The sequence below is a fragment of the Oncorhynchus mykiss genome, chromosome 1, assembly GCF_057628025.1.
Source record: "Oncorhynchus mykiss isolate SJ-2025 chromosome 1, ASM5762802v1, whole genome shotgun sequence".
Lineage (NCBI taxonomy): Eukaryota > Metazoa > Chordata > Actinopteri > Salmoniformes > Salmonidae > Oncorhynchus > Oncorhynchus mykiss.
Window position 1 is genome coordinate 75,727,998 of NC_143022.1, and position 18,224 is coordinate 75,746,221.

Below are 18,224 nucleotides of genomic sequence, written 5' to 3' on the forward strand. Positions count from 1 at the left end.
GTTCAAGGTAACAACTTTCACTCTGGGCTGGGAGACTCCCGATGTTTACTAAACACTGCACTAGCTTACCTAGTGTAGTGTCCTCACTTTGGTGCAATTAATATTCCTCTAGTATCTAAGTAAAACAGGATCGCCTCTATCCTTCAATCATCTTTATAAAGCAGGTAAAGAGTGCTTAAACTGCATACAGTACATAGAAAGTACAAATATGAAACATCAGCTGTTATTATTCAAAGAATATAATATGAATCGTTTCATCTTTCTTGGAACTACATGAGATGATGAGAAGGACTGGGGGCGGGGCGTTTGTAAAGCAACCGTGTGTCATAACAGCGGTCTTAACATTAAAACACAAAGACAGGAGAGCTTTATGCTTGTGAAACGTGATTACTTTTTATTATTTAAGCAGTTTTATACACAGCAAGACTGTGTCGAGGGAGGTCAATGGCATTCAATTGAGCAAATTAAGTCTTGGGTGGAGGTTTGGGTTAAGGTTTGATTTGGAAGGGTGGCAAACATCCATAAGGGCAGTAGCATGTAATCCATTTTTTTTCACACATCAAAGTCATGTTTTTATTCACTTTATTTTTTTTTTGTGGGGGGGGGGGGGGGGGGGGGGCTTGTTCTGTTGTTTCGATGCTGGTACTTTGAGTTTTCAGACAGTAAAGGCATAAGGTATTGGCGTAGGTAGAAACAACAACAGCAGCATTATGGAACCAGCTAACTCTTGCTGAACACAAAGCCAGAGAGCGTGAGGAAATGGAGGAGCAGTATCATGAATGTCTTTAGCAGCTTCCTATGTGAGGACTGGCTCATAGCAGTTGGTCTCATCCACGGTTGAACAGTGTTTTTAGAATGTCTTTAGCAGAGTCTCATATTGGTCTCATTGTTTGTTCTTGCTGGCATAAGGTGAGGTGGAACTTGTGAGGAGTCTGTCCAGCTCTTTTGGTCGAGGTCAATCTCCTCAGACTCAGTGCTTCTTCTTGCTGGTCTTCTCAATCATGGTCTCCACCACCATGGCCGTCTCCTCATAGCCCTTGGTCTTGCGGTCGTTGGAGAACCTTTCCACTGACTCCACCATCTCCACCTTCTCGTAGCTCATGGAGTCAGGGGGCATGCTGCTAGCGCCACGGGGGGAGGGCATGGGAGGAAGGCCCCTACGGCGACTGTCATCTTTACCCCCCTTGGGTCCGGATGGATTGCTGGGGCATTTGGGGTCTTTGGGGTCAGGGCCTGGAGCTGGGGCAGGGTTGGGCTGTGGGGGGGGAGTAGGATCTACGTCCCTAGATTTCCCCTTCCCACCACCTTTTCCGCCCTTATCGTCACCCTTGCCACCCTCTCCGTCGGAAGGTGGGGTGGGAATACAGGGGCAAGGGGGTGGCATAGGCTGTGGATGAGGGGGGTCAGGGGAGGGGGTGTATGGGCTGAAGGGGTCATAAGGGGAGACCATGCCGTCGCAGATCGTGACAAAGACGTGTCCAGCGGAGGGGCTGGAGGTGTAGAAATGGGGGTGGAGGTAGCTGCCGTCGCCCGTCACCAGCACATAGCGCCCCTTAGTATAGAAGTCAGCAATAGGCTCTGGCTTCTTGTACTTCCTCATGCGGTCTCTGACGATGTTACAGAGCGTGTCGAAGGCCTTGCTGATCTGAGCTCCGTCTGGGACGTCCTGGGGGGACACACCCGTGTACAGCGAACTCTGCTTCTCCCTATTCACCTCGTCCTCCTCCTCCTCCATCCCTCCCTTCTCATCCTCCATGTGTTCAGCTCCACCGACTCTCTCCTCCTGGCCACTGTCCATCACGTCTTTGGGACTGATCTCCTTCTTCTTCATGACCTTCTTGGCCAGGTTCTTCTGGCGAGGCTTGACACTGCTGATGTCCTGGATGGCTTGGGTGATGTCTGGCAGATAAACAAAATAAACATCTTATATGAGACAAAACACTTTAAAAATTCAAAAAAATATTATTGAAGGGGGAAAGGACTTCCGCAGGACCTGTATCATCCTAACCTGGATCATGAATAGAAACCTTTATATAAGACAAAACACACTTTAAAAATTCAAAACACATTATCGAAGGAGGAAAGGACTCCTGCAGAACCTGGATCCTCCTAACCACGATCACCATTATCCATGTATAGACCTCAGGAGGATCCATTGTTTGTTGTTTTAACTGGGTGGGAATCACATCACTGTGTGGCTGTATTCATTAGGGCTCTAGCTAGTGTGGTTATAGCCTATGATGACGATGGGTTGTTATGTGTCTGCTCTGTATGTATGGAAACTATCAGCGTGAAGAAGCTGTGGAATGAGACGTGGCATGTCCTCACCTCTGCCCCTGCTCGACACGGTGGGTGTGTGGGTAAAGCGGTAATTGGTGGTGAACAAGGTAATGGGAGTCCCAATTATCGCTGAATTCAACCTGTGGAAGAGAATGAGGAAGAAACATCAGTTAGGACACCACCACAGAAGCAGCATGTGATAGTGTATTTGTATGTGTTAGTACTAAACATTATATTAGTAATTCTAAGAGGAAAATTCCTTTGTCCTTTTTCTAATTACTTTCGCATTTTTGTATTGTGAGGCTGTAAAGAAAATATGTATTGATAAAGTAAACAAAAGAAGGATTAGGCCATATTAAAGGGGATTAAATATTACATTAAAAATAAATAACCTTCCTGAAGAGATATTCAACCATGATTGAACAAATCTGAGGTGGAAAACACACAAATATAATATCCAACACTGCCACACAGTGGCTGATATATACTACTACAAGATTTCGTGAGAGTCAACACATTGAAGTGCTTCCTAATATCCAGTAGCAGGACACTGGTCACTGTGTGTTGTGGTTAGTAATTACCTGTTGTCCTCATTCTCAATGATCCTCTTGTACCTCTCCAGCTCATTCTCCAGGGAGATCTGGTACATGGCCAGGTGGCGGCACTCGTTGGTGTATTTCTCCAGGGACCTCTCGGCCTCCTCAATGTCCTTCCTCAGAGACTCAATTTGCTCGTTGTACAGCTGGATCTCATCGTCATAGCTCTCCTGGGTGCTCTTGATGGAATTCTCCAACACTGATGTCTGTCACACACAGAGAGAGAGAGAAATCTGATTATCATTTCAATATAGAGGTGGGAAACATTTTATCATATGGTATGCTACTGTACACCGCTTATTAAAAAATCAACTAAAAAACAGAATATATGTCATATAGAAAAGTTCAACTTAATTTTTTATTATTTAAGCGATCGTTGTCATTCCTGCTTGGTCATCGAACTATGCTAACGTGCCAGTTGTCTGACTTTAAAAAGACAGAATAAATCAGAACATCATGACTACTGTACTCTCTGAGGATGTTGTGGTGACAACTGTAGTACTACACAGGTGTTCAACCCACGTACATATTCAACCTTCATGGCAACCTGTCTCCGATTGAAAATTGAGCCTTTAGAATTTTTAGAGAAATATATGATAATTATTTCATTAAAATACTCAGATTTCTTGCAATTATAGTCATAAATGTAAAAAAAAGTTATAGAATGCCATTTGAAAATGTTTTGCTAGGAAACACAAACAGTCATGAGGTACAGGCTACAGAAAATGAACAAAGTGAAAAGCATAATTTGGGAAGAAAGCAGAGGTAGGGACCAAACAACTAAAATGAAGGGATGCTCATTTAAGAAATGATTCAATAGATTCACAACTTTTGGAGAAAATAAACATGGACTTATGCATCAGTTTGAGGTAGACATTGAGAGTTGTTTTTTTGTCCTTCTATGTCTTTTAGTTTTTACTAGTATTTTTCTAAGAGATACACTTGTATTTTCCCGCTTCTCTGTTGCTTGTATCATCTTTACTCACTAATCTAAAGGTGATGACTGACACCTACTGGCGCCCCTGTGCAACTACAACCAATTTATGTACTGTCCTCCATGGGTACATGTAAACTGTCTTCCTCAATTCAAGTGGCTACCTCATCTCCCTTCCTCACTAATATGCATAGAGAGTAGAGCCTAGGGGTTGATTTGGAATGTGACACTTTCAAACACTTGAGCATGAGATGTTCGCTAAGTTATCATAGTAATGGACAGGAACCTACCTCGGTCTGCAGATGCAGCTTCTGTGCCTGGAGCTGGCAGAGGGCGCTCTTGTACTCCTCCAGCTGGCTTTGCAGGGCTGGAACTCTCCTCTGGGCCAGCTGCTTTTCCTGCTCCTTCACACAGAGACAGTTATAATACACAATGATCACACAGAGACAAGACAGGCCAGTTATAACACATAGCGATCACACAAAGGGACCACAGGCCAGTTATAACACATAGCGATCACACAAAGGGATCACAGGCCAGTTATAACACATAGAGATCACACAAAGGGACCATAGGTCAGTTATAACACATAGAGATCACACAAAGGGACCACAGGCCAGTTATAACACATAGCGATCACACAAAGGGACCACAGGCCAGTTATAACACATAGCGATCACACAAAGGGACCACAGGCCAGTTATAACACATAAAGATTACACAAAGGGACCACAGGCCAGTTATAACACATAGAGATCACACAAAGGGACCACAGGCCAGTTATAACACATAGAGATCACACAAAGGGATCACAAGCCAGTTATAACACATAGAGATCACACAAAGGGACCACAGGCCAGTTATAACACATAGAGATCACACAAAGGGATCACAGGCCAGTTATAACACATAGAGATCACACAAAGGGACCACAGGCCAGTTATAATACATAGCGATCACACAAAGGGACCACAGTCCAGTTATAACACATAGAGATCACACAAAGGGACCACAGGCCAGTTATAATAAACACTGAACAACTAGACAGGCGTATACCAAACATTAGGAACTTCCTAATATTGAGTTGCAATTGTCTCTAGGCTTAAAAATACATCTTTAAGCTGTCTGCTTCCCTTTATCTACACTGATTAACGTGGATTTAACAAGTGACATCAATAAGAGATCATAGCTTTCACCTAGATTCGCCTGGTCAGTCTGTCATGGAAAGAGCATGTTTTGTACACTCAGTGTACATTAGATTACAGTGCTTTACTTGCAACTTCATAGACAGACAAGCAAACAGCTTACAGACTGACAGCATCAACATACTTTCTATAAAGGGACAACATGACACACAGAGCTGGGATTAACTGCCATAATAATAAACAGAAGTATATTATTTCACAGAAATGTCAGTACACATTAACACATTGGAAGACATCACCACACATGTTCCATTCAAAGAAACAAAGTTCAGCTCACATAGCTGATTCCACTGGTGGTCCTTGGGGCTTTATTGTTATCTGGTCTGACTCAGCTGGTTCCCCTGGACACAGAAAGACGCCTGGTGACCTTACCTCAGAGATGCCCACGGCCACGTTGGGCACCAGGGATATTGTCTGGTTGATCTGGTGCAGGATGTTCACGTAGGTCTGGATCTCTGCCAGGTTCTACAGGGAGAGGGTGGTGGGGTGAGAGGAATAGAGGAGGAGAGGGGATGAGTTAACATGATATTTTACTTGAAATGATCTTGTATACATACTGCTGCTGTATCAAATGAAAAATAAACTTTGCCTTTAAAACACAAACATTGCATTTAAGACGTTCCCCAATACAATATTAGATCCTGGACTATAACAAATAAAGAGGACTGCGTTACAGGGTGGGTGTATTTAATATGGTTGGGATTAGAGCAAAGTACACAACGTCTATGTACTCTAATCCTAACTTTATTAAATATACCCACCCTGTATGTCATCCCTTTATTTTCCTCAGTATTACATGTGCGTGCACTGTGTATTTTGAATCCAGGGTCTGTAGAGTACACAATATCCATAACCAACTCAGTGTCCGTGTGGTTAGGGTCCGCCCTGATATCGAAAGGATAGGACTAGGATCGGTCCTTGCCATTCTGCCGCCCTAGGTGAGACCAAAAAAAGTCACCCCTACAAAACTAGAATAGTGTATTGTATGTATCTTGTATCTCAAATATAAATTATATTTTGATTTGTTTAACACTTTTTTGTTATTACATGATTCCATATGTCTTATTTCATAGTTTCTACAATGTAGAAAATAGTAAAACTAAAGAAAACCCTGGAATGAGTAGGGGTATCCAAACTTTTGACTGGTACTGTATGTTAGATCATATCTTTGACAGAACGTTGGTGGACGCCGCAGCGATACGTCTCTAGAACAGCACACTGGAGAGGCAGGCTGGGAATGGATACGCAAAATATTTGTGCCCCTGCCTTTGACAAAGTGGGCACTGCATATCACAGGTTTGCATCAGCACTCACCTAAAAAGCCCATATGCCACAGGATGAGAGAAATTGAAATTGTTTTTGGATAGAATTACGTGAGGCTTTATTTGTACTTGTTGGAGGTGCGTCTTGGTCCGTTTAGCTCAGAAAATGCCGCCCTCGTCAATCTGCCGCCATTGGTGGCCGCCTAATCCTGCCTGATAGAGGGCTGGCCATGGTTGGGAGTTCAATCCCTGGCCAAGTAATACCAAAGACTGTAAACATGGAACCACTCAGCTTAAGTAGCTAATGTAGATTGGGGGTAAGGCCCTGTGATAGACTAGCGTTCCCTGTCCAGGGGGTGTACTACATCAAGCTGCCTCACACTACAAAAACAGGAGGTAGGCTCCTGCTCCTATGAGCTGTTCCAAGCTAAGGCTTGTGCAAGGCAACTTACTTCCCAGCTACCATATTTGAAATCTGTAACTAATTCTAGTAAATCAGGGGGATTTATATTTACATAATTTAGCAGACGACTTACATAATTTAGCAGACGTGCGTACATTTTCATACTGGTCCCCCGTGAGAATTAAATCTTTAACCAAATCAAATCAAATTTTATTGGTCACATACACATGGTTAGCAGATGTTAATGCAAGTGTAGCGAAATGCTTGTGCTTCTAGTTCCGACCTGTGATATCTAACAAGTAATCTAACAATTTCACAACAACTATCTTATACACACAAGTGTAAAGGAATGAATAAGAATATGTACATATAAATATATGGATGAGCAATGGCCAAACAGCATAGGCAAGATGCAGTAGATGGTATAGAGTACAGTACATACATATGAGATGAGTAATGTAGGGTATGTAAACATTATATAAAGTGGCATTGTTTAAAGTGACTAGTGATACATTTATTACATCCATTTTTTTTATTAAAGTGGCTAGAGATTTGAGTCAGTATGTTGGCAGCAGCCACTCAATGTTAGTGATGGCTGTTTAACAGTCTGATGGTCTTGAGATAGAAGCTGTTTTTCATTCTCTCGGTCCCAGCTTTTATGCACCTGTACTGACCTCGCCTTCTGGATGGTAGCGGGGTGAACAGGCAGTGGCTCGGGTGGTTGTTGTCCTTGATGATCTTTTTGGGCTTCCTGTGACATCGGGTGATGTAGGTGTCCTGGAGGGCAGGTAGTTTTCCCCCGGTAATGCGTTGTGCAGACCTCACTACCCTCTGGAGAGCCTTGCGGTTGTGGGCGGAGCAGTTGCCGTACCAGGCGGTGATACAACCCGACAGGATGCTATCGATTGTGCATCTGTAAAGGTTTGTGAGTGTTTTTGGTGACAAGCCAAATTTCTTCAGCCTCCTGAGGTTTAAGAGGCGCTGCTGCGCCTTCTTCACCACGCTGTCTGTGTGGGTGGACAATTTCATTTTGTCCGTGATGTGTACGCTGAGGAACTTAAAACTTTCCACCTTCCCCACTGCTGTCCCACCGATGTGGATAGGGGGGTGCTCCCTCTGCTGTTTCCTGAAGTCCACGATCATCTCCTTTGTTTTGTTGATGTTGAGTTTGTTCTCCTGACACTACACTCCGAGGGCCCTCACCTCCTCCCTGTAGGCCGTCTCGTCATTGTTGGTAATTAAGCCTACCACTGTAGTGTCATCTACAAACTTGATGATTGAGTTGGAGGTGTGCATGGCCAAGCAGTCATGGTTGAACAGGGAGTACAGGAGAGGGCTGAGAGCACTGTTGAGAATCAGCAGAGTGGAGATGTTGTTTCCTACCCCCACCACCTGGGTGGTGCAAAAAATGCTATTGATACTGTTTTTTTGTTTTTTCCTCAGAAAGTCCGTGACCCAGTTGCACAGGGCGGGGTCGAGACCCAGGGTCTTGAGCTTAATGACGAGTTTGGAGGGTACTATGGTGTTAAATGCTGAGCTGTTGTCAATGAACAGCATTCTTACATAGGTATTCCTCTTGTCCAGATGGGTTAGGGCAGTGTGCAGTGTGATTGTGATTGTGTCGTCTGTGGACCTATTTCGACGGTAAGCAAATTGGAGTGGGTCTAGGGTGTTAGGTAGGGTGGAGGTGATATGATCCTTGACTCATCTCTCAAAGCACTTCATGATGATAGAAGTGAGTGCTACGTGGCGATAGTCATTTAGCTCAGTTACCTTAGCTTTCTTGGGAACAGGAACAATGGTGGCACTCTTGAAGCATGTGGGAACAGCAGACTGGGATAGTTATTGATTGAATTTGTCTGTAAACACACCAGCTAGCTGGTCTGAGGTCGCGGCTAGGGATGCAGTCTGGGCCGGCAGCCTTACTCACGTTGGCTGCGGTGAAGGAGATTCCGCAGGTTTTGATGGCGGGCGTGACGGTGGCCTGTATTGTCCTCAAAGCGACAGAAGAAGTTGTTTAGTTTGTCTGGGACCAAGACATTGAGGTCCACGACGGGGCTGGTTTTCTTTTTGTAGTCCGTGATTGACTGTAAACCCTGCCACATTCCTCTTGTGTCTGAGCCATTGGCATTGCAAGCGCCATGCTCTTACCAACTGAGCCACACAGGACCAGTTATTTATGCCAGAAGGGCATGGGCCGGAATCAAACCCACGCTGACACTGTAGACCTATATGTGGGTGTGGAAGGCAGCAGCCCTAACCGCTAGACCACCCCAGGCCACTATTGAACTAAATGTTGACAGTTCAATCGAAACCTTAATTTCATTTCGACATTTTTATGTTGTAGCCTAGTGGAGACCAATATCTAGCTTGTGTCATTAAGCTATATAAAACAATGGTTGTTGATGTGTACGGCTGCATTTCAGATAAATGTTTGTACATTTGAATGTTGCAGTAATAGGACCTAGGCCTAGCGTTTGAGTGAGTGAGAGAGAATCTTATTTTGAAAGCCAGTTCTGATCCCAATGACTCGACTTCCCCCGCATGGAGAAAGAGAACTGCTCATTTTCAGAGAATCACAAGGCTCATTTGAATTTCCTGATGCATCAGGAAAATGATCTGTGAAAAACGAGTGACCAAGTTAAAATCCGACATCTGTAGCCTACTTCAACAAGGTACGTCCATTAGAAAAAGGTTTAGCAAAATGTGGTACAGTATGTGGCTAAAGACGCAGCGGTAATATTGTCTATTTACAAGGGGCTGTTAATGACCTAGCCAATATCAGCAGCCTCTGTAGCCTCTGTAAATGAAGGCAGTGGTGTGAAGAGTTTGGTAGACCACTGGGCTCATCATTACAGCCTTTAAATGTGTCCAAATTGTTTGACTCTTTGAGGTGTTCTGCCTGACCTGCATCAGTACAGGCCTAACCTGATTAAGAATTTAAGAGTAAATATGTGTGCAATTACACATTTAATAGCCTCGTTAAGTATGTTTCCTAAGCAAATAAAATGTGTTTGCAGGGTAAACACCAACACACTGAGGTGGGTTGTTAAATTCACTAGTCATTGATTTAGTTTCAGTATTTATTAATTGGATTTATATGGTCCATCTGGTGGACGTAAACAAAGCATTACGGATGTGGCATCTTAATTTGATCACAGAAAAATCCAATAATCCTTGTGATTTACCTAAATTCACTGAAAACCTCCAGTTCTCTTTCTCTCTTGCTCGCTCAAAAGCTAAAGCAGCAGACAGAATAAAAATCCTACTACTGTACATCCTACTACTGCCACATTCAAATGTAAAAATGTTTACCTGAAATGCCAGCCTGGTCTCATAGACTAGACATAACATATTAAATGTAAACGCGGGACACTTAAAATAGTATGACACAGTATGTTACGTTTGGTATTGTTACATATGACAGAAGGTTACTTAAGGCAAAACAAAAGTAAGGTTGTTGGTCGGGGTGCAGAGGTGGCGAACGTCTAGCATCCCAAAGGTTGCATATTTGAATTTCATCACGGACAACTTTAGCAAATTTGCAACTACTTACTACTTTTTTGCTACTTTGCTACTTAGCATGTTAGCTAACCCCTCACCTAACCTTAACCTTTTAACCTAACTCCTAACCTTAACCCTAACCTTAAACCCTAACCCCTAGCCTAGCTAACGTTAGCCACCTAGCTAACGTTAGCCACCACAAAATTGTTATTCATAACATATCATGCATTTTGAAAATTCGTAACATGCATATCGACAACCGTTGTTTTATATAGCTTAGTAACACAAGACAGATACACTCCTTTCCATCCATATATATGTGACCAACCGGCTCGATTAGGTCTTATGTAGCAAAATTTTAAATTGTAGAGACTCAGAGACTCAGAGATAGAAAATGGTATATCATACACTACAGTTGAGGAACAATGGGAAAGTAATTCTGCTCTGAAAGTTGATAAACTTGTAACCTCACACTTGAGAAAATGGTCTTTGAATGTTTTAGTACACCTACTGGAGAGCTCTTCTTTGTCTATACCCATTCAGCATCATTCACACCCTGTTAAGTTTTAGCCTCACCCATCTCTTTAAGGATTCACATGTGAATACTAAACAACAAAAGATTTTAAGACTAAAGGCTGGTTTATACTATGGGTTTGTAAATTTAATCTGGAGTGCCAGAGTGTGCTCTGGGCATTCGTAAACTCAGAGCGTTTTCAGATTGTCCGTTTGTAAATTCAGAGCGTTTTGCTCTTTGATCACACTGGACGCTGTGGCCAAGGAGTAGGGTTGATCCGAGCGTTCTGACCTAACAACAGCAGTCAAGCACCCAAGTTAACTGGCTAACGTTGGCTAGCTTGTTAGCTACTTCCAGACACAAATGAGAGAACAGCTCACTCTGACCATTTTACTCACCCTAGCAGAGCTGGTTAGGCTGCTTTTATGCTATCCCGAGCGTTGGTGACTGCAACTGTGCTACTGGCAACAATTTAATTACGCTTTTTTGCCAACATTTACTGACACAATGCATGTTGAGCGTTCGTAAATTCGTCAGTTATTATTCTGCGCTCTGCTACACTCAGACATGAGTGCACTGAAATCAGAGTAGATAGCCAGAGAGAATTACCAGCTATGTCTATAGACATTAGTCACAGTGACATCATGAACATTCTATTGAAATGGTTACTTGCATAGTGGAGTCTTTTGTTTAGACATGTAGCTAACTAGCTAAACAATAAACCATAATACCAACTCATAACGTTATTACCCTGAATGAATTTGCAGGTAGCTTACCAACCAGGTTCAATGTTAGCTAGCTAACATTAGGCTACAACTAGCAATGCAAATGGCTCTGAGAAACAAATAATATTACTACACAGATCATACATGTAAGGTTAGCTAGCGAGCCAGCCAGCTAACGTTAGATAAATGTAGCTAGCTAGACTCTCTTACCCGTATAAATGGATGGACGCTTCTCTCTCTCTGTCATGGATGCCAAGGTTGCCCTTAGTTTGAAGATGTAATCCGGAAACAGGTGTTTTATACAACAGCCTTCTGTGTGTTCTCTTTTCGACTCTGTCTGCATATTTGCAATCAAACACCAGAATTTCCTCCATCTCCTTAGCTATCATACTCTAATTCCACTGATTTCAAAACACGGTCCTCCAGAAAGTGGAGAGCAACACTTGTGCAGTTCTACTATGTGATATCTTTCAAAAAAGCTGGGTTGGAAAGGATTACCTTCACATACTGACAGCTCATGTAACAGCTCTTGTTATAGACAGAAGCCTGCTACACGACAGACCAATCCGAACTCATCTCTCGGCATGTCCAGCCTACTCATTGTCTCAGTTGACTTTTTCCGTGGCTAAACCAACTAGGCTCGTCATTTAACAATTTTGTTCGTATTTACAGATATTTTATTCGTATTTACAGCAGACAAGTTTGTTTTTAAGGCACATGAAAGTTTACATGTTCCAGAAGGCTCTCCTGTGAAGTTGTGACGTGCGAAAAATGCCCTAGTTTCCTGAAACTAGTCACATATTGACAGTGAGGCTAAAATGTTTAATTTGGCTCTATACACCAGCATTTTGGATTTTTACTTTGTGATAAAGTCACAGAGGGATAAATATCATAACCCCTCAAAATGCTAATCTCCCCTGTTATTGGTAATGGTGAGAGGCTAGCATGGTTTGGCAGAATGATCTTTGTACCTCTGTAACTTTCTCATTCATCATTATTCACAATTCATTCATGATTATCCGAAATCATGTTAGCATCCACATGAATGTAGAAGTGTTCAGAAACATATTCTATTCTTATTTACAATAAAAGTGAGTCCAAAATGACAAAATACACTATTTACCATTAATATATATTTGGCACAACATAATCCATAACCCAATCAAATATAACTGCAAATGCACCCAACAAGTTTGTAGAGTCGCAAGCTTGATGTAGTCATTACATGCTAGGATTATGGGACCAAATACTACACTTTTGACTACTTTAATACACTATAAGTGAATTTGTCCAAATACTTATGACACCTTTAAATGGGGGGACTAGATACATAAAGTGATCTCAAATCCAAAATGCTGGCGTATAGAGCCAAATTAAAAGTTGTAGCTTCACTGTCTAAATAAATACAGAAGGGAGTGTATTGGTCTCCAGTACGACATGCAAGAGTATACAGAAATGCAGCGCTAGGCTACACCTAATAGCTTACTGTGGCCTATGAAAACAAATATTTTTTCGAATCAAATCCTCTTGCTACAGGATTATGTTACTCCTGTTGCGAGACTGGTCAATTTAACCTTTTGCGTGTAGGGGGCAGTATTTTCGTTTTTGGCTAAAAAAACGTACCCATTTGAAACGGCCTATTTCTCAGCCCCAGAAACCAGAATATGCATATAATTGTCTGATTAGGATAGAAAACATTCTAACGTTTCCAAAACTGTAAAAATATTGTCTGTGAGTATAACATAACTGATATTGCAGGTGAAAACCTGAGGAAAATCCAATCAGGAAGTGCCTCTTATTTTGAAACCTCTCTGTTCCTATGCATGCCTATCCTCCATTTAAAGGGATATCAACCATATTCCTTTTTCTATGGCTTCCCTAAGGTGTCAAAAGTCTCTAGACATAGTTTCAGGCTGTTATTTGGAAAAATGAGTGTGAAAGATCACATTGCGTAAGTGGATAGGTGGGGGCTCTCAGAGTGAATTTTGCGCTACAGAGTAAAGCGGCCATTGTTTCTCCCGGTGTTATTGAAAAACCTACACACCCGGTTGATATATTATCGAATATATATTTTAAAAACAACCTGAGGATTGATTATAAAAAACGTTTGACATGCTTCTGTGGACATTATGGATATTATTTGGAATTTTCGTCTGCGTTGTGATGACCGCTCTTTCCTGTGGATTTCTGAACATAACGTGACAAACAAACAGAGGTATTTTGGGTATAAAAATAATCTTTATGGAACAAAATAAACATTTGTTATGTAGCTGGGAGTCTCGTGAGTGAAAACATCCGAAGATCTTCAAAGGTAATTGATTAATTTGATTGCTTTTCTGATTTTCGTGAGCTAGCTACTGAACGCTTAGTGTACATAATGTTTTGTTATGCTATCGATAAACTTACACAAATGCTTGGATTGCTTTCGCTGTAAAGCATAATTTCAAAATCTGAGATGACAGGTGGATTAACAAAAGGCTAAGCTGTGTTGTGCAATATTGCACTTGTGATTTCATGAATATTAATATTTTTTAGTAATATTATTTGACTGTGGTGCTATGCTATTCAGCGGTTGCTGACGAAAATAATCCTGCTAACGGGATGGGTAGCGTCAAGAAGTTATGATCCTACATCTGCAGGTTGAAAGGCGATATGCTATGCACACTGTACCGGTTTCCTTTCCAATAAGTATTTTTTTAATGATTAGTACACTCCACTGACCTAAAATACTTCCCCCAGGGCTAATTGTATGATTGTACAATATAAAGGCAGAATGAGTTTGTAATAGACTGCAGATGATATGTAGGTTGTATACCTCTTACCTTCCTGTGTCTGTCTTTGGTGGAGTTGATGTCGTCCTGAAGGAACTGGGACTGGATCTGAAACTCCAGGTTCCTCAACAAGGCATAGTCAGCCTCCTAGGAGAGGAGGGGAGGGGAGGGGAGGGGAGGGGAGGGGAGAGGAGAGGAGAGGAGAGGAGAGGAGAGGAGAGGAGAGGAGAGGAGAGGAGAGGAGAGGAGAGGAGAGGAGAGGAGAGGAGAGGAGAAAGGGACAAGTGGAGAGGAGAGGAAAAGAAAAGAGGGAAGAGAAAATAAAAGAAGAGAAGAAGATGGGAGCAAAAGAGAAGAGAGAGAGGCAAGTCGATAGGTAGATATCCACTCCTCATAAAGCCTCACACAGTTTACACTGCGGTTATTATTCATCTGAACACCACACAAAGCCTTTTCTTCACTAGTACATTCCTCCATTATGTCTAAAGCCTCTGATATCACTAACCCAGAAAGACAGCAATATGATAAGACATTTTAATTCAGTTCCATGAGCTCACTGTATTGTCCTGATCTCTTAAGCTTTGTCTCTCAGCCCCAATGTCCTATCAGTATTGCAGATACACAATATAATTATGATTCTAATTATAATCTACAAAGCTTGTAGATTATTAACCAGACAGAAAATATATTTGATATTTTTGTTGTTCCACATTGCAAAGCCGCTTTCATGCACAGGGCTTATGCAGAAAACTTTGCTCACAAGTTGTGTTTTATGGTTAGGGCACTAATAATGCAGCAGGACAGTTTAGCAGTTGTATTACAGTTTAACATTTTAGGAGGTTTCCCGCAAACAGATTAGGCCTAGTCCTGGTCTAAAAAGCAAGCCCAATGGAGAATGTCCATCAAATTATTTTTTTGTCTGGGAGTAGGTTTAATTTAGGTTTTTTTTACATTAAATTAAACGGGTGAAATTGTCATAGGACTCACACACATACCTTGTTGAGTTGTTCCAGTGTACCCCGCAGCTGTTCTTGATACTCACATTCATTTCTGTATCTTTGGAGTACAAAAACATAGTCACAAAACATACATTCAAGAATTTTGTGTGACCTACCTTCTATTGCTCTGTTTTACATGAGTTTGTGTATTGAGCACATTGAGAGGATCGACTTTTCTCTATCTGGCTTTTCTGACTTTACAATGTCTGTAAAACAACACATTTCACTACACCTATCTGTGTGACAATAAAACATTATTTTTTTCGTTTTTATTACCTCTTCATTTTCCTTAATCAACCTGACTCCCCTTGAGAGCACTTGAAAGGGATGTTTGTTATCTTTTTTCAACACACAGCCACTTGTGCAGTATTCTTCTTAGTACTGTCTTGGTGTTAGAAGATAGAAATCCATGACACTTACCATGACTGAACTCACAGCACCTGCCATTTCCATGTCAATAAACCCCTTTATTGAAGACAGACTTTCAACAGGTGGACAATGTATCACAATGTATCACAGTCAGATTATCTGGGAAACTAAGCCTTCACCAGCATACAAACAGTTTACTCTGCATCTGGTCTAAAGAAGGGCACCTCACCCCTGCACTGGTTACTCACAGGCGGTGGCCCATCCACACTTTCCTTCTCTCTGACCCACACATCAGTTTTAAAAAACACACTACCCTTACTGACGCACGCACACAAATACAAGCACGCACACCTTCAAACTCACGGACATCACTTACTTGTTGGTGAACTCGTCCAGCATGCGGCAAGAGTCCTTCAGCTCTCGCTCAAGCTTGGCACGGTCAGCGGAGAGCTCCCGGATGCGCTGCTGATTCAGGCCGATCTGTTCCGTAAAGGCCTCCTCGAGCCCGCTAGCCTCCTCCATCCGCTGCAGCGTCTCTAGCTGCTTCCGGAACACGGCATTGCGCTGCTCCAGCACGCGTGCCCGGTTGATGTAGCGGGCGAAACGGCTGTTGAGTTCCTGCAGGCTCTCCCAGCCCTGGATGGCCGAGGCGCCCGCCGACGCGTCAGGTCCGTAGGGCTCCTCGAAGACATCGGAGCGCTCATACTTCTCCTTGCGCACCTCGTGCATGTAACTGGTCTGGTGCATGGTGGTGGTTGTCGCTCTCCCGCTGTCTCGGTTGGTGTTATCCCCGGAGTGCGTTCTCCCCTTAGCACCTTTAGTGTGTGAAAACTCGGGTGCTCACCCTTGGCTGTCTCATGCTAGACTAAAGGCTGCCCGGCCCCTGCCGGCTGCGAAATAGACCCCCACAAATCTCCTGCTGGCCTGATCCCACGCAAGCCGCGCGCATAGGGCCTTCCAGAGTTTGTTAGCCTTTGTGGCTGACATTACAAAAGCTCTGCCAATGATGATCGAGCAAAAAGACAAAAACAAACGACAGACAGGCGAGGGAGAATATTGCTGTGTCAAATGGACCATTATCAGAAGCCTCATTGTTTCCAATCAACTGTTTTTCTAGATCTCGGTTTGATTTATGGGGAATTTTGGACTATGGCCTAGGTTTACCACATGACCAAGTGGAAATAGCATGCTGTGCAGGTTTTTGTTACAGGCCATAGCCAATTACTAATGTGCCAAAAGTACCCTAGTAACCCCTAAAGCAGATTTGAGCTATTTTGTTCTCCTACTGATTATTATACAAACGGTTACAAATTGGCAAACCCTGTCACATTATTCATCACACAAGTGAATTGAATATTCATAGATCCGCAAACATTAAATTATTACACACAATAACCCACAGCATTGGCCAAGATCCAGCTCAAATAATGAAAATGGTCGGTCATACATTATACAAACCGTTCCAATTGCATAGAGATTATACGAAATTACAATCCCACTGATGGGAGTCACAACAATTGAATAACTGTCCCATGGGTAATTTTTTAAAACATTTTTATCAACTGCTTGAATACATATGGGACCAAAGGGCTTGGTCTTATGTAAACTGCAGACGATCTTGGAATGTTTGGTTTAGCTCTCCACTTGTCTACTGAATATTCGGAATGGATTGACTGTACAAAAAATCGACAGCCTGCTTCTGTTTGGGGATTGGTGTTACTGTAAAATGTGTATTCCTCTGTGGAATTAGCCAATTCAAGGCCAGGTGCAGCCACAGTAACACTAGTATCTGTACAAATTAGCTTATGTTGCATCCACCCTCACCTCACAACAACACACCAAAAGCCAAAGAGCTCTCTCTCTCTCACCTAAGTTTATATGCGGATGGTGTTGCTGCTCCCTTAAGGAAAGCTCTCAACCTGAAATACCTCAGAAATTCACTGAATGTTTACATAAACTGTAAAAATGTCAAATAGAGCCCAGACAACAGCTTTTTTTCAGGGAGGCTGATAAATGCTTGTGCCTCAAGCAATGCTATTTAAACTGTGTCTGGTGGGTGGTGTGTGTGTGTGTGCATGTGTGACCTCACTTCACATTGCAGCAGACCAGTGTTGGTTGAGTAGCACAGGTTGAGTGCATAAATTACTCATCTTGTTCCAGGGCGGTAGCAGTGCTCTGCTATGTACGTTTTCATGACTTCATGACCTCAAGACCTAACCCAACTGTGTCAGTTTGTGTGTTGACATATATTGTATTTATATATTGTATGTGTATTTTGTTCAAATGGTGTGTATGTGCATTAGGGCATTGTCCTGTGTGGTGGGTGGTCACACTCGACAGATCTAGAGGGGCTGTCTGCCCATATAAGGCTGAATGGAGCACATGCCACAATGTATTACATCAGCACTTCTGACCCTAGAAAAGCCAGGGGTTCAGAGAAAAAAGGCATAGGCTCTGAGTTCTGTTAAAGATATGTTAGTATTAGTATTACTGAACAAAAATATAAACACAACATTCAACAATTTCAAAGATTTTGAGTTACAGTTCATAGAAGAAAATCAGTAAATTGAAATAAATTAATTTGGCCCTAATCTATGTATTTCACATGACTGGACAGAGGCTAAGACATGGGTGCCCCCCCCCCCCCCCCAGGTGCACCTTGG

General features: G+C 42.5%; 1 protein-coding gene across 2 annotated transcripts; it reads right to left on the bottom strand.

Annotated features, from left to right (window-relative positions):
* Window positions 1–367: 367 nt before the first annotated feature.
* On the bottom strand, window positions 368–17,787 carry bfsp1 (beaded filament structural protein 1). 2 transcript variants are annotated; one of them, XM_036984882.2, is made up of 8 exons: window positions 15,938–17,787; window positions 15,190–15,250; window positions 14,246–14,341; window positions 5,388–5,480; window positions 4,101–4,214; window positions 2,862–3,082; window positions 2,329–2,420; window positions 368–1,899 (listed from the first exon to the last, which is right to left on the bottom strand). In XM_036984882.2, the coding sequence occupies exons 1-8, from the start codon at window positions 16,306–16,308 to the stop codon at window positions 971–973; spliced, it is 1,977 nt and encodes a 658-aa protein (XP_036840777.1). In that variant the 5' UTR covers window positions 16,309–17,787; the 3' UTR covers window positions 368–970. The 2 variants fall into 2 exon arrangements, with proteins under 2 accessions (XP_036840777.1, XP_036840778.1); XM_036984883.2 differs by having other exon boundaries at window positions 4,101–4,208; window positions 15,938–16,508.
* Window positions 17,788–18,224: the final 437 nt, after the last annotated feature.

Excerpts from the sequence above, each read along its gene's own strand:
- bfsp1 (XM_036984882.2), bottom strand. The coding sequence starts at position 16,308 with ATGCACCAGACCAGTTACATGCACGAGGTGCGCAAGGAGAAGTATGAG. Across the intron at positions 14,342-15,189 it reads CACTGGAACAACTCAACAAG|GAGGCTGACTATGCCTTGTT; the intron begins GTATGTGTGTGA and ends CTCCTCTCCTAG. Across the intron at positions 2,421-2,861 it reads ATTGAGAATGAGGACAACAG|GTTGAATTCAGCGATAATTG; the intron begins GTAATTACTAAC and ends TCTCTTCCACAG.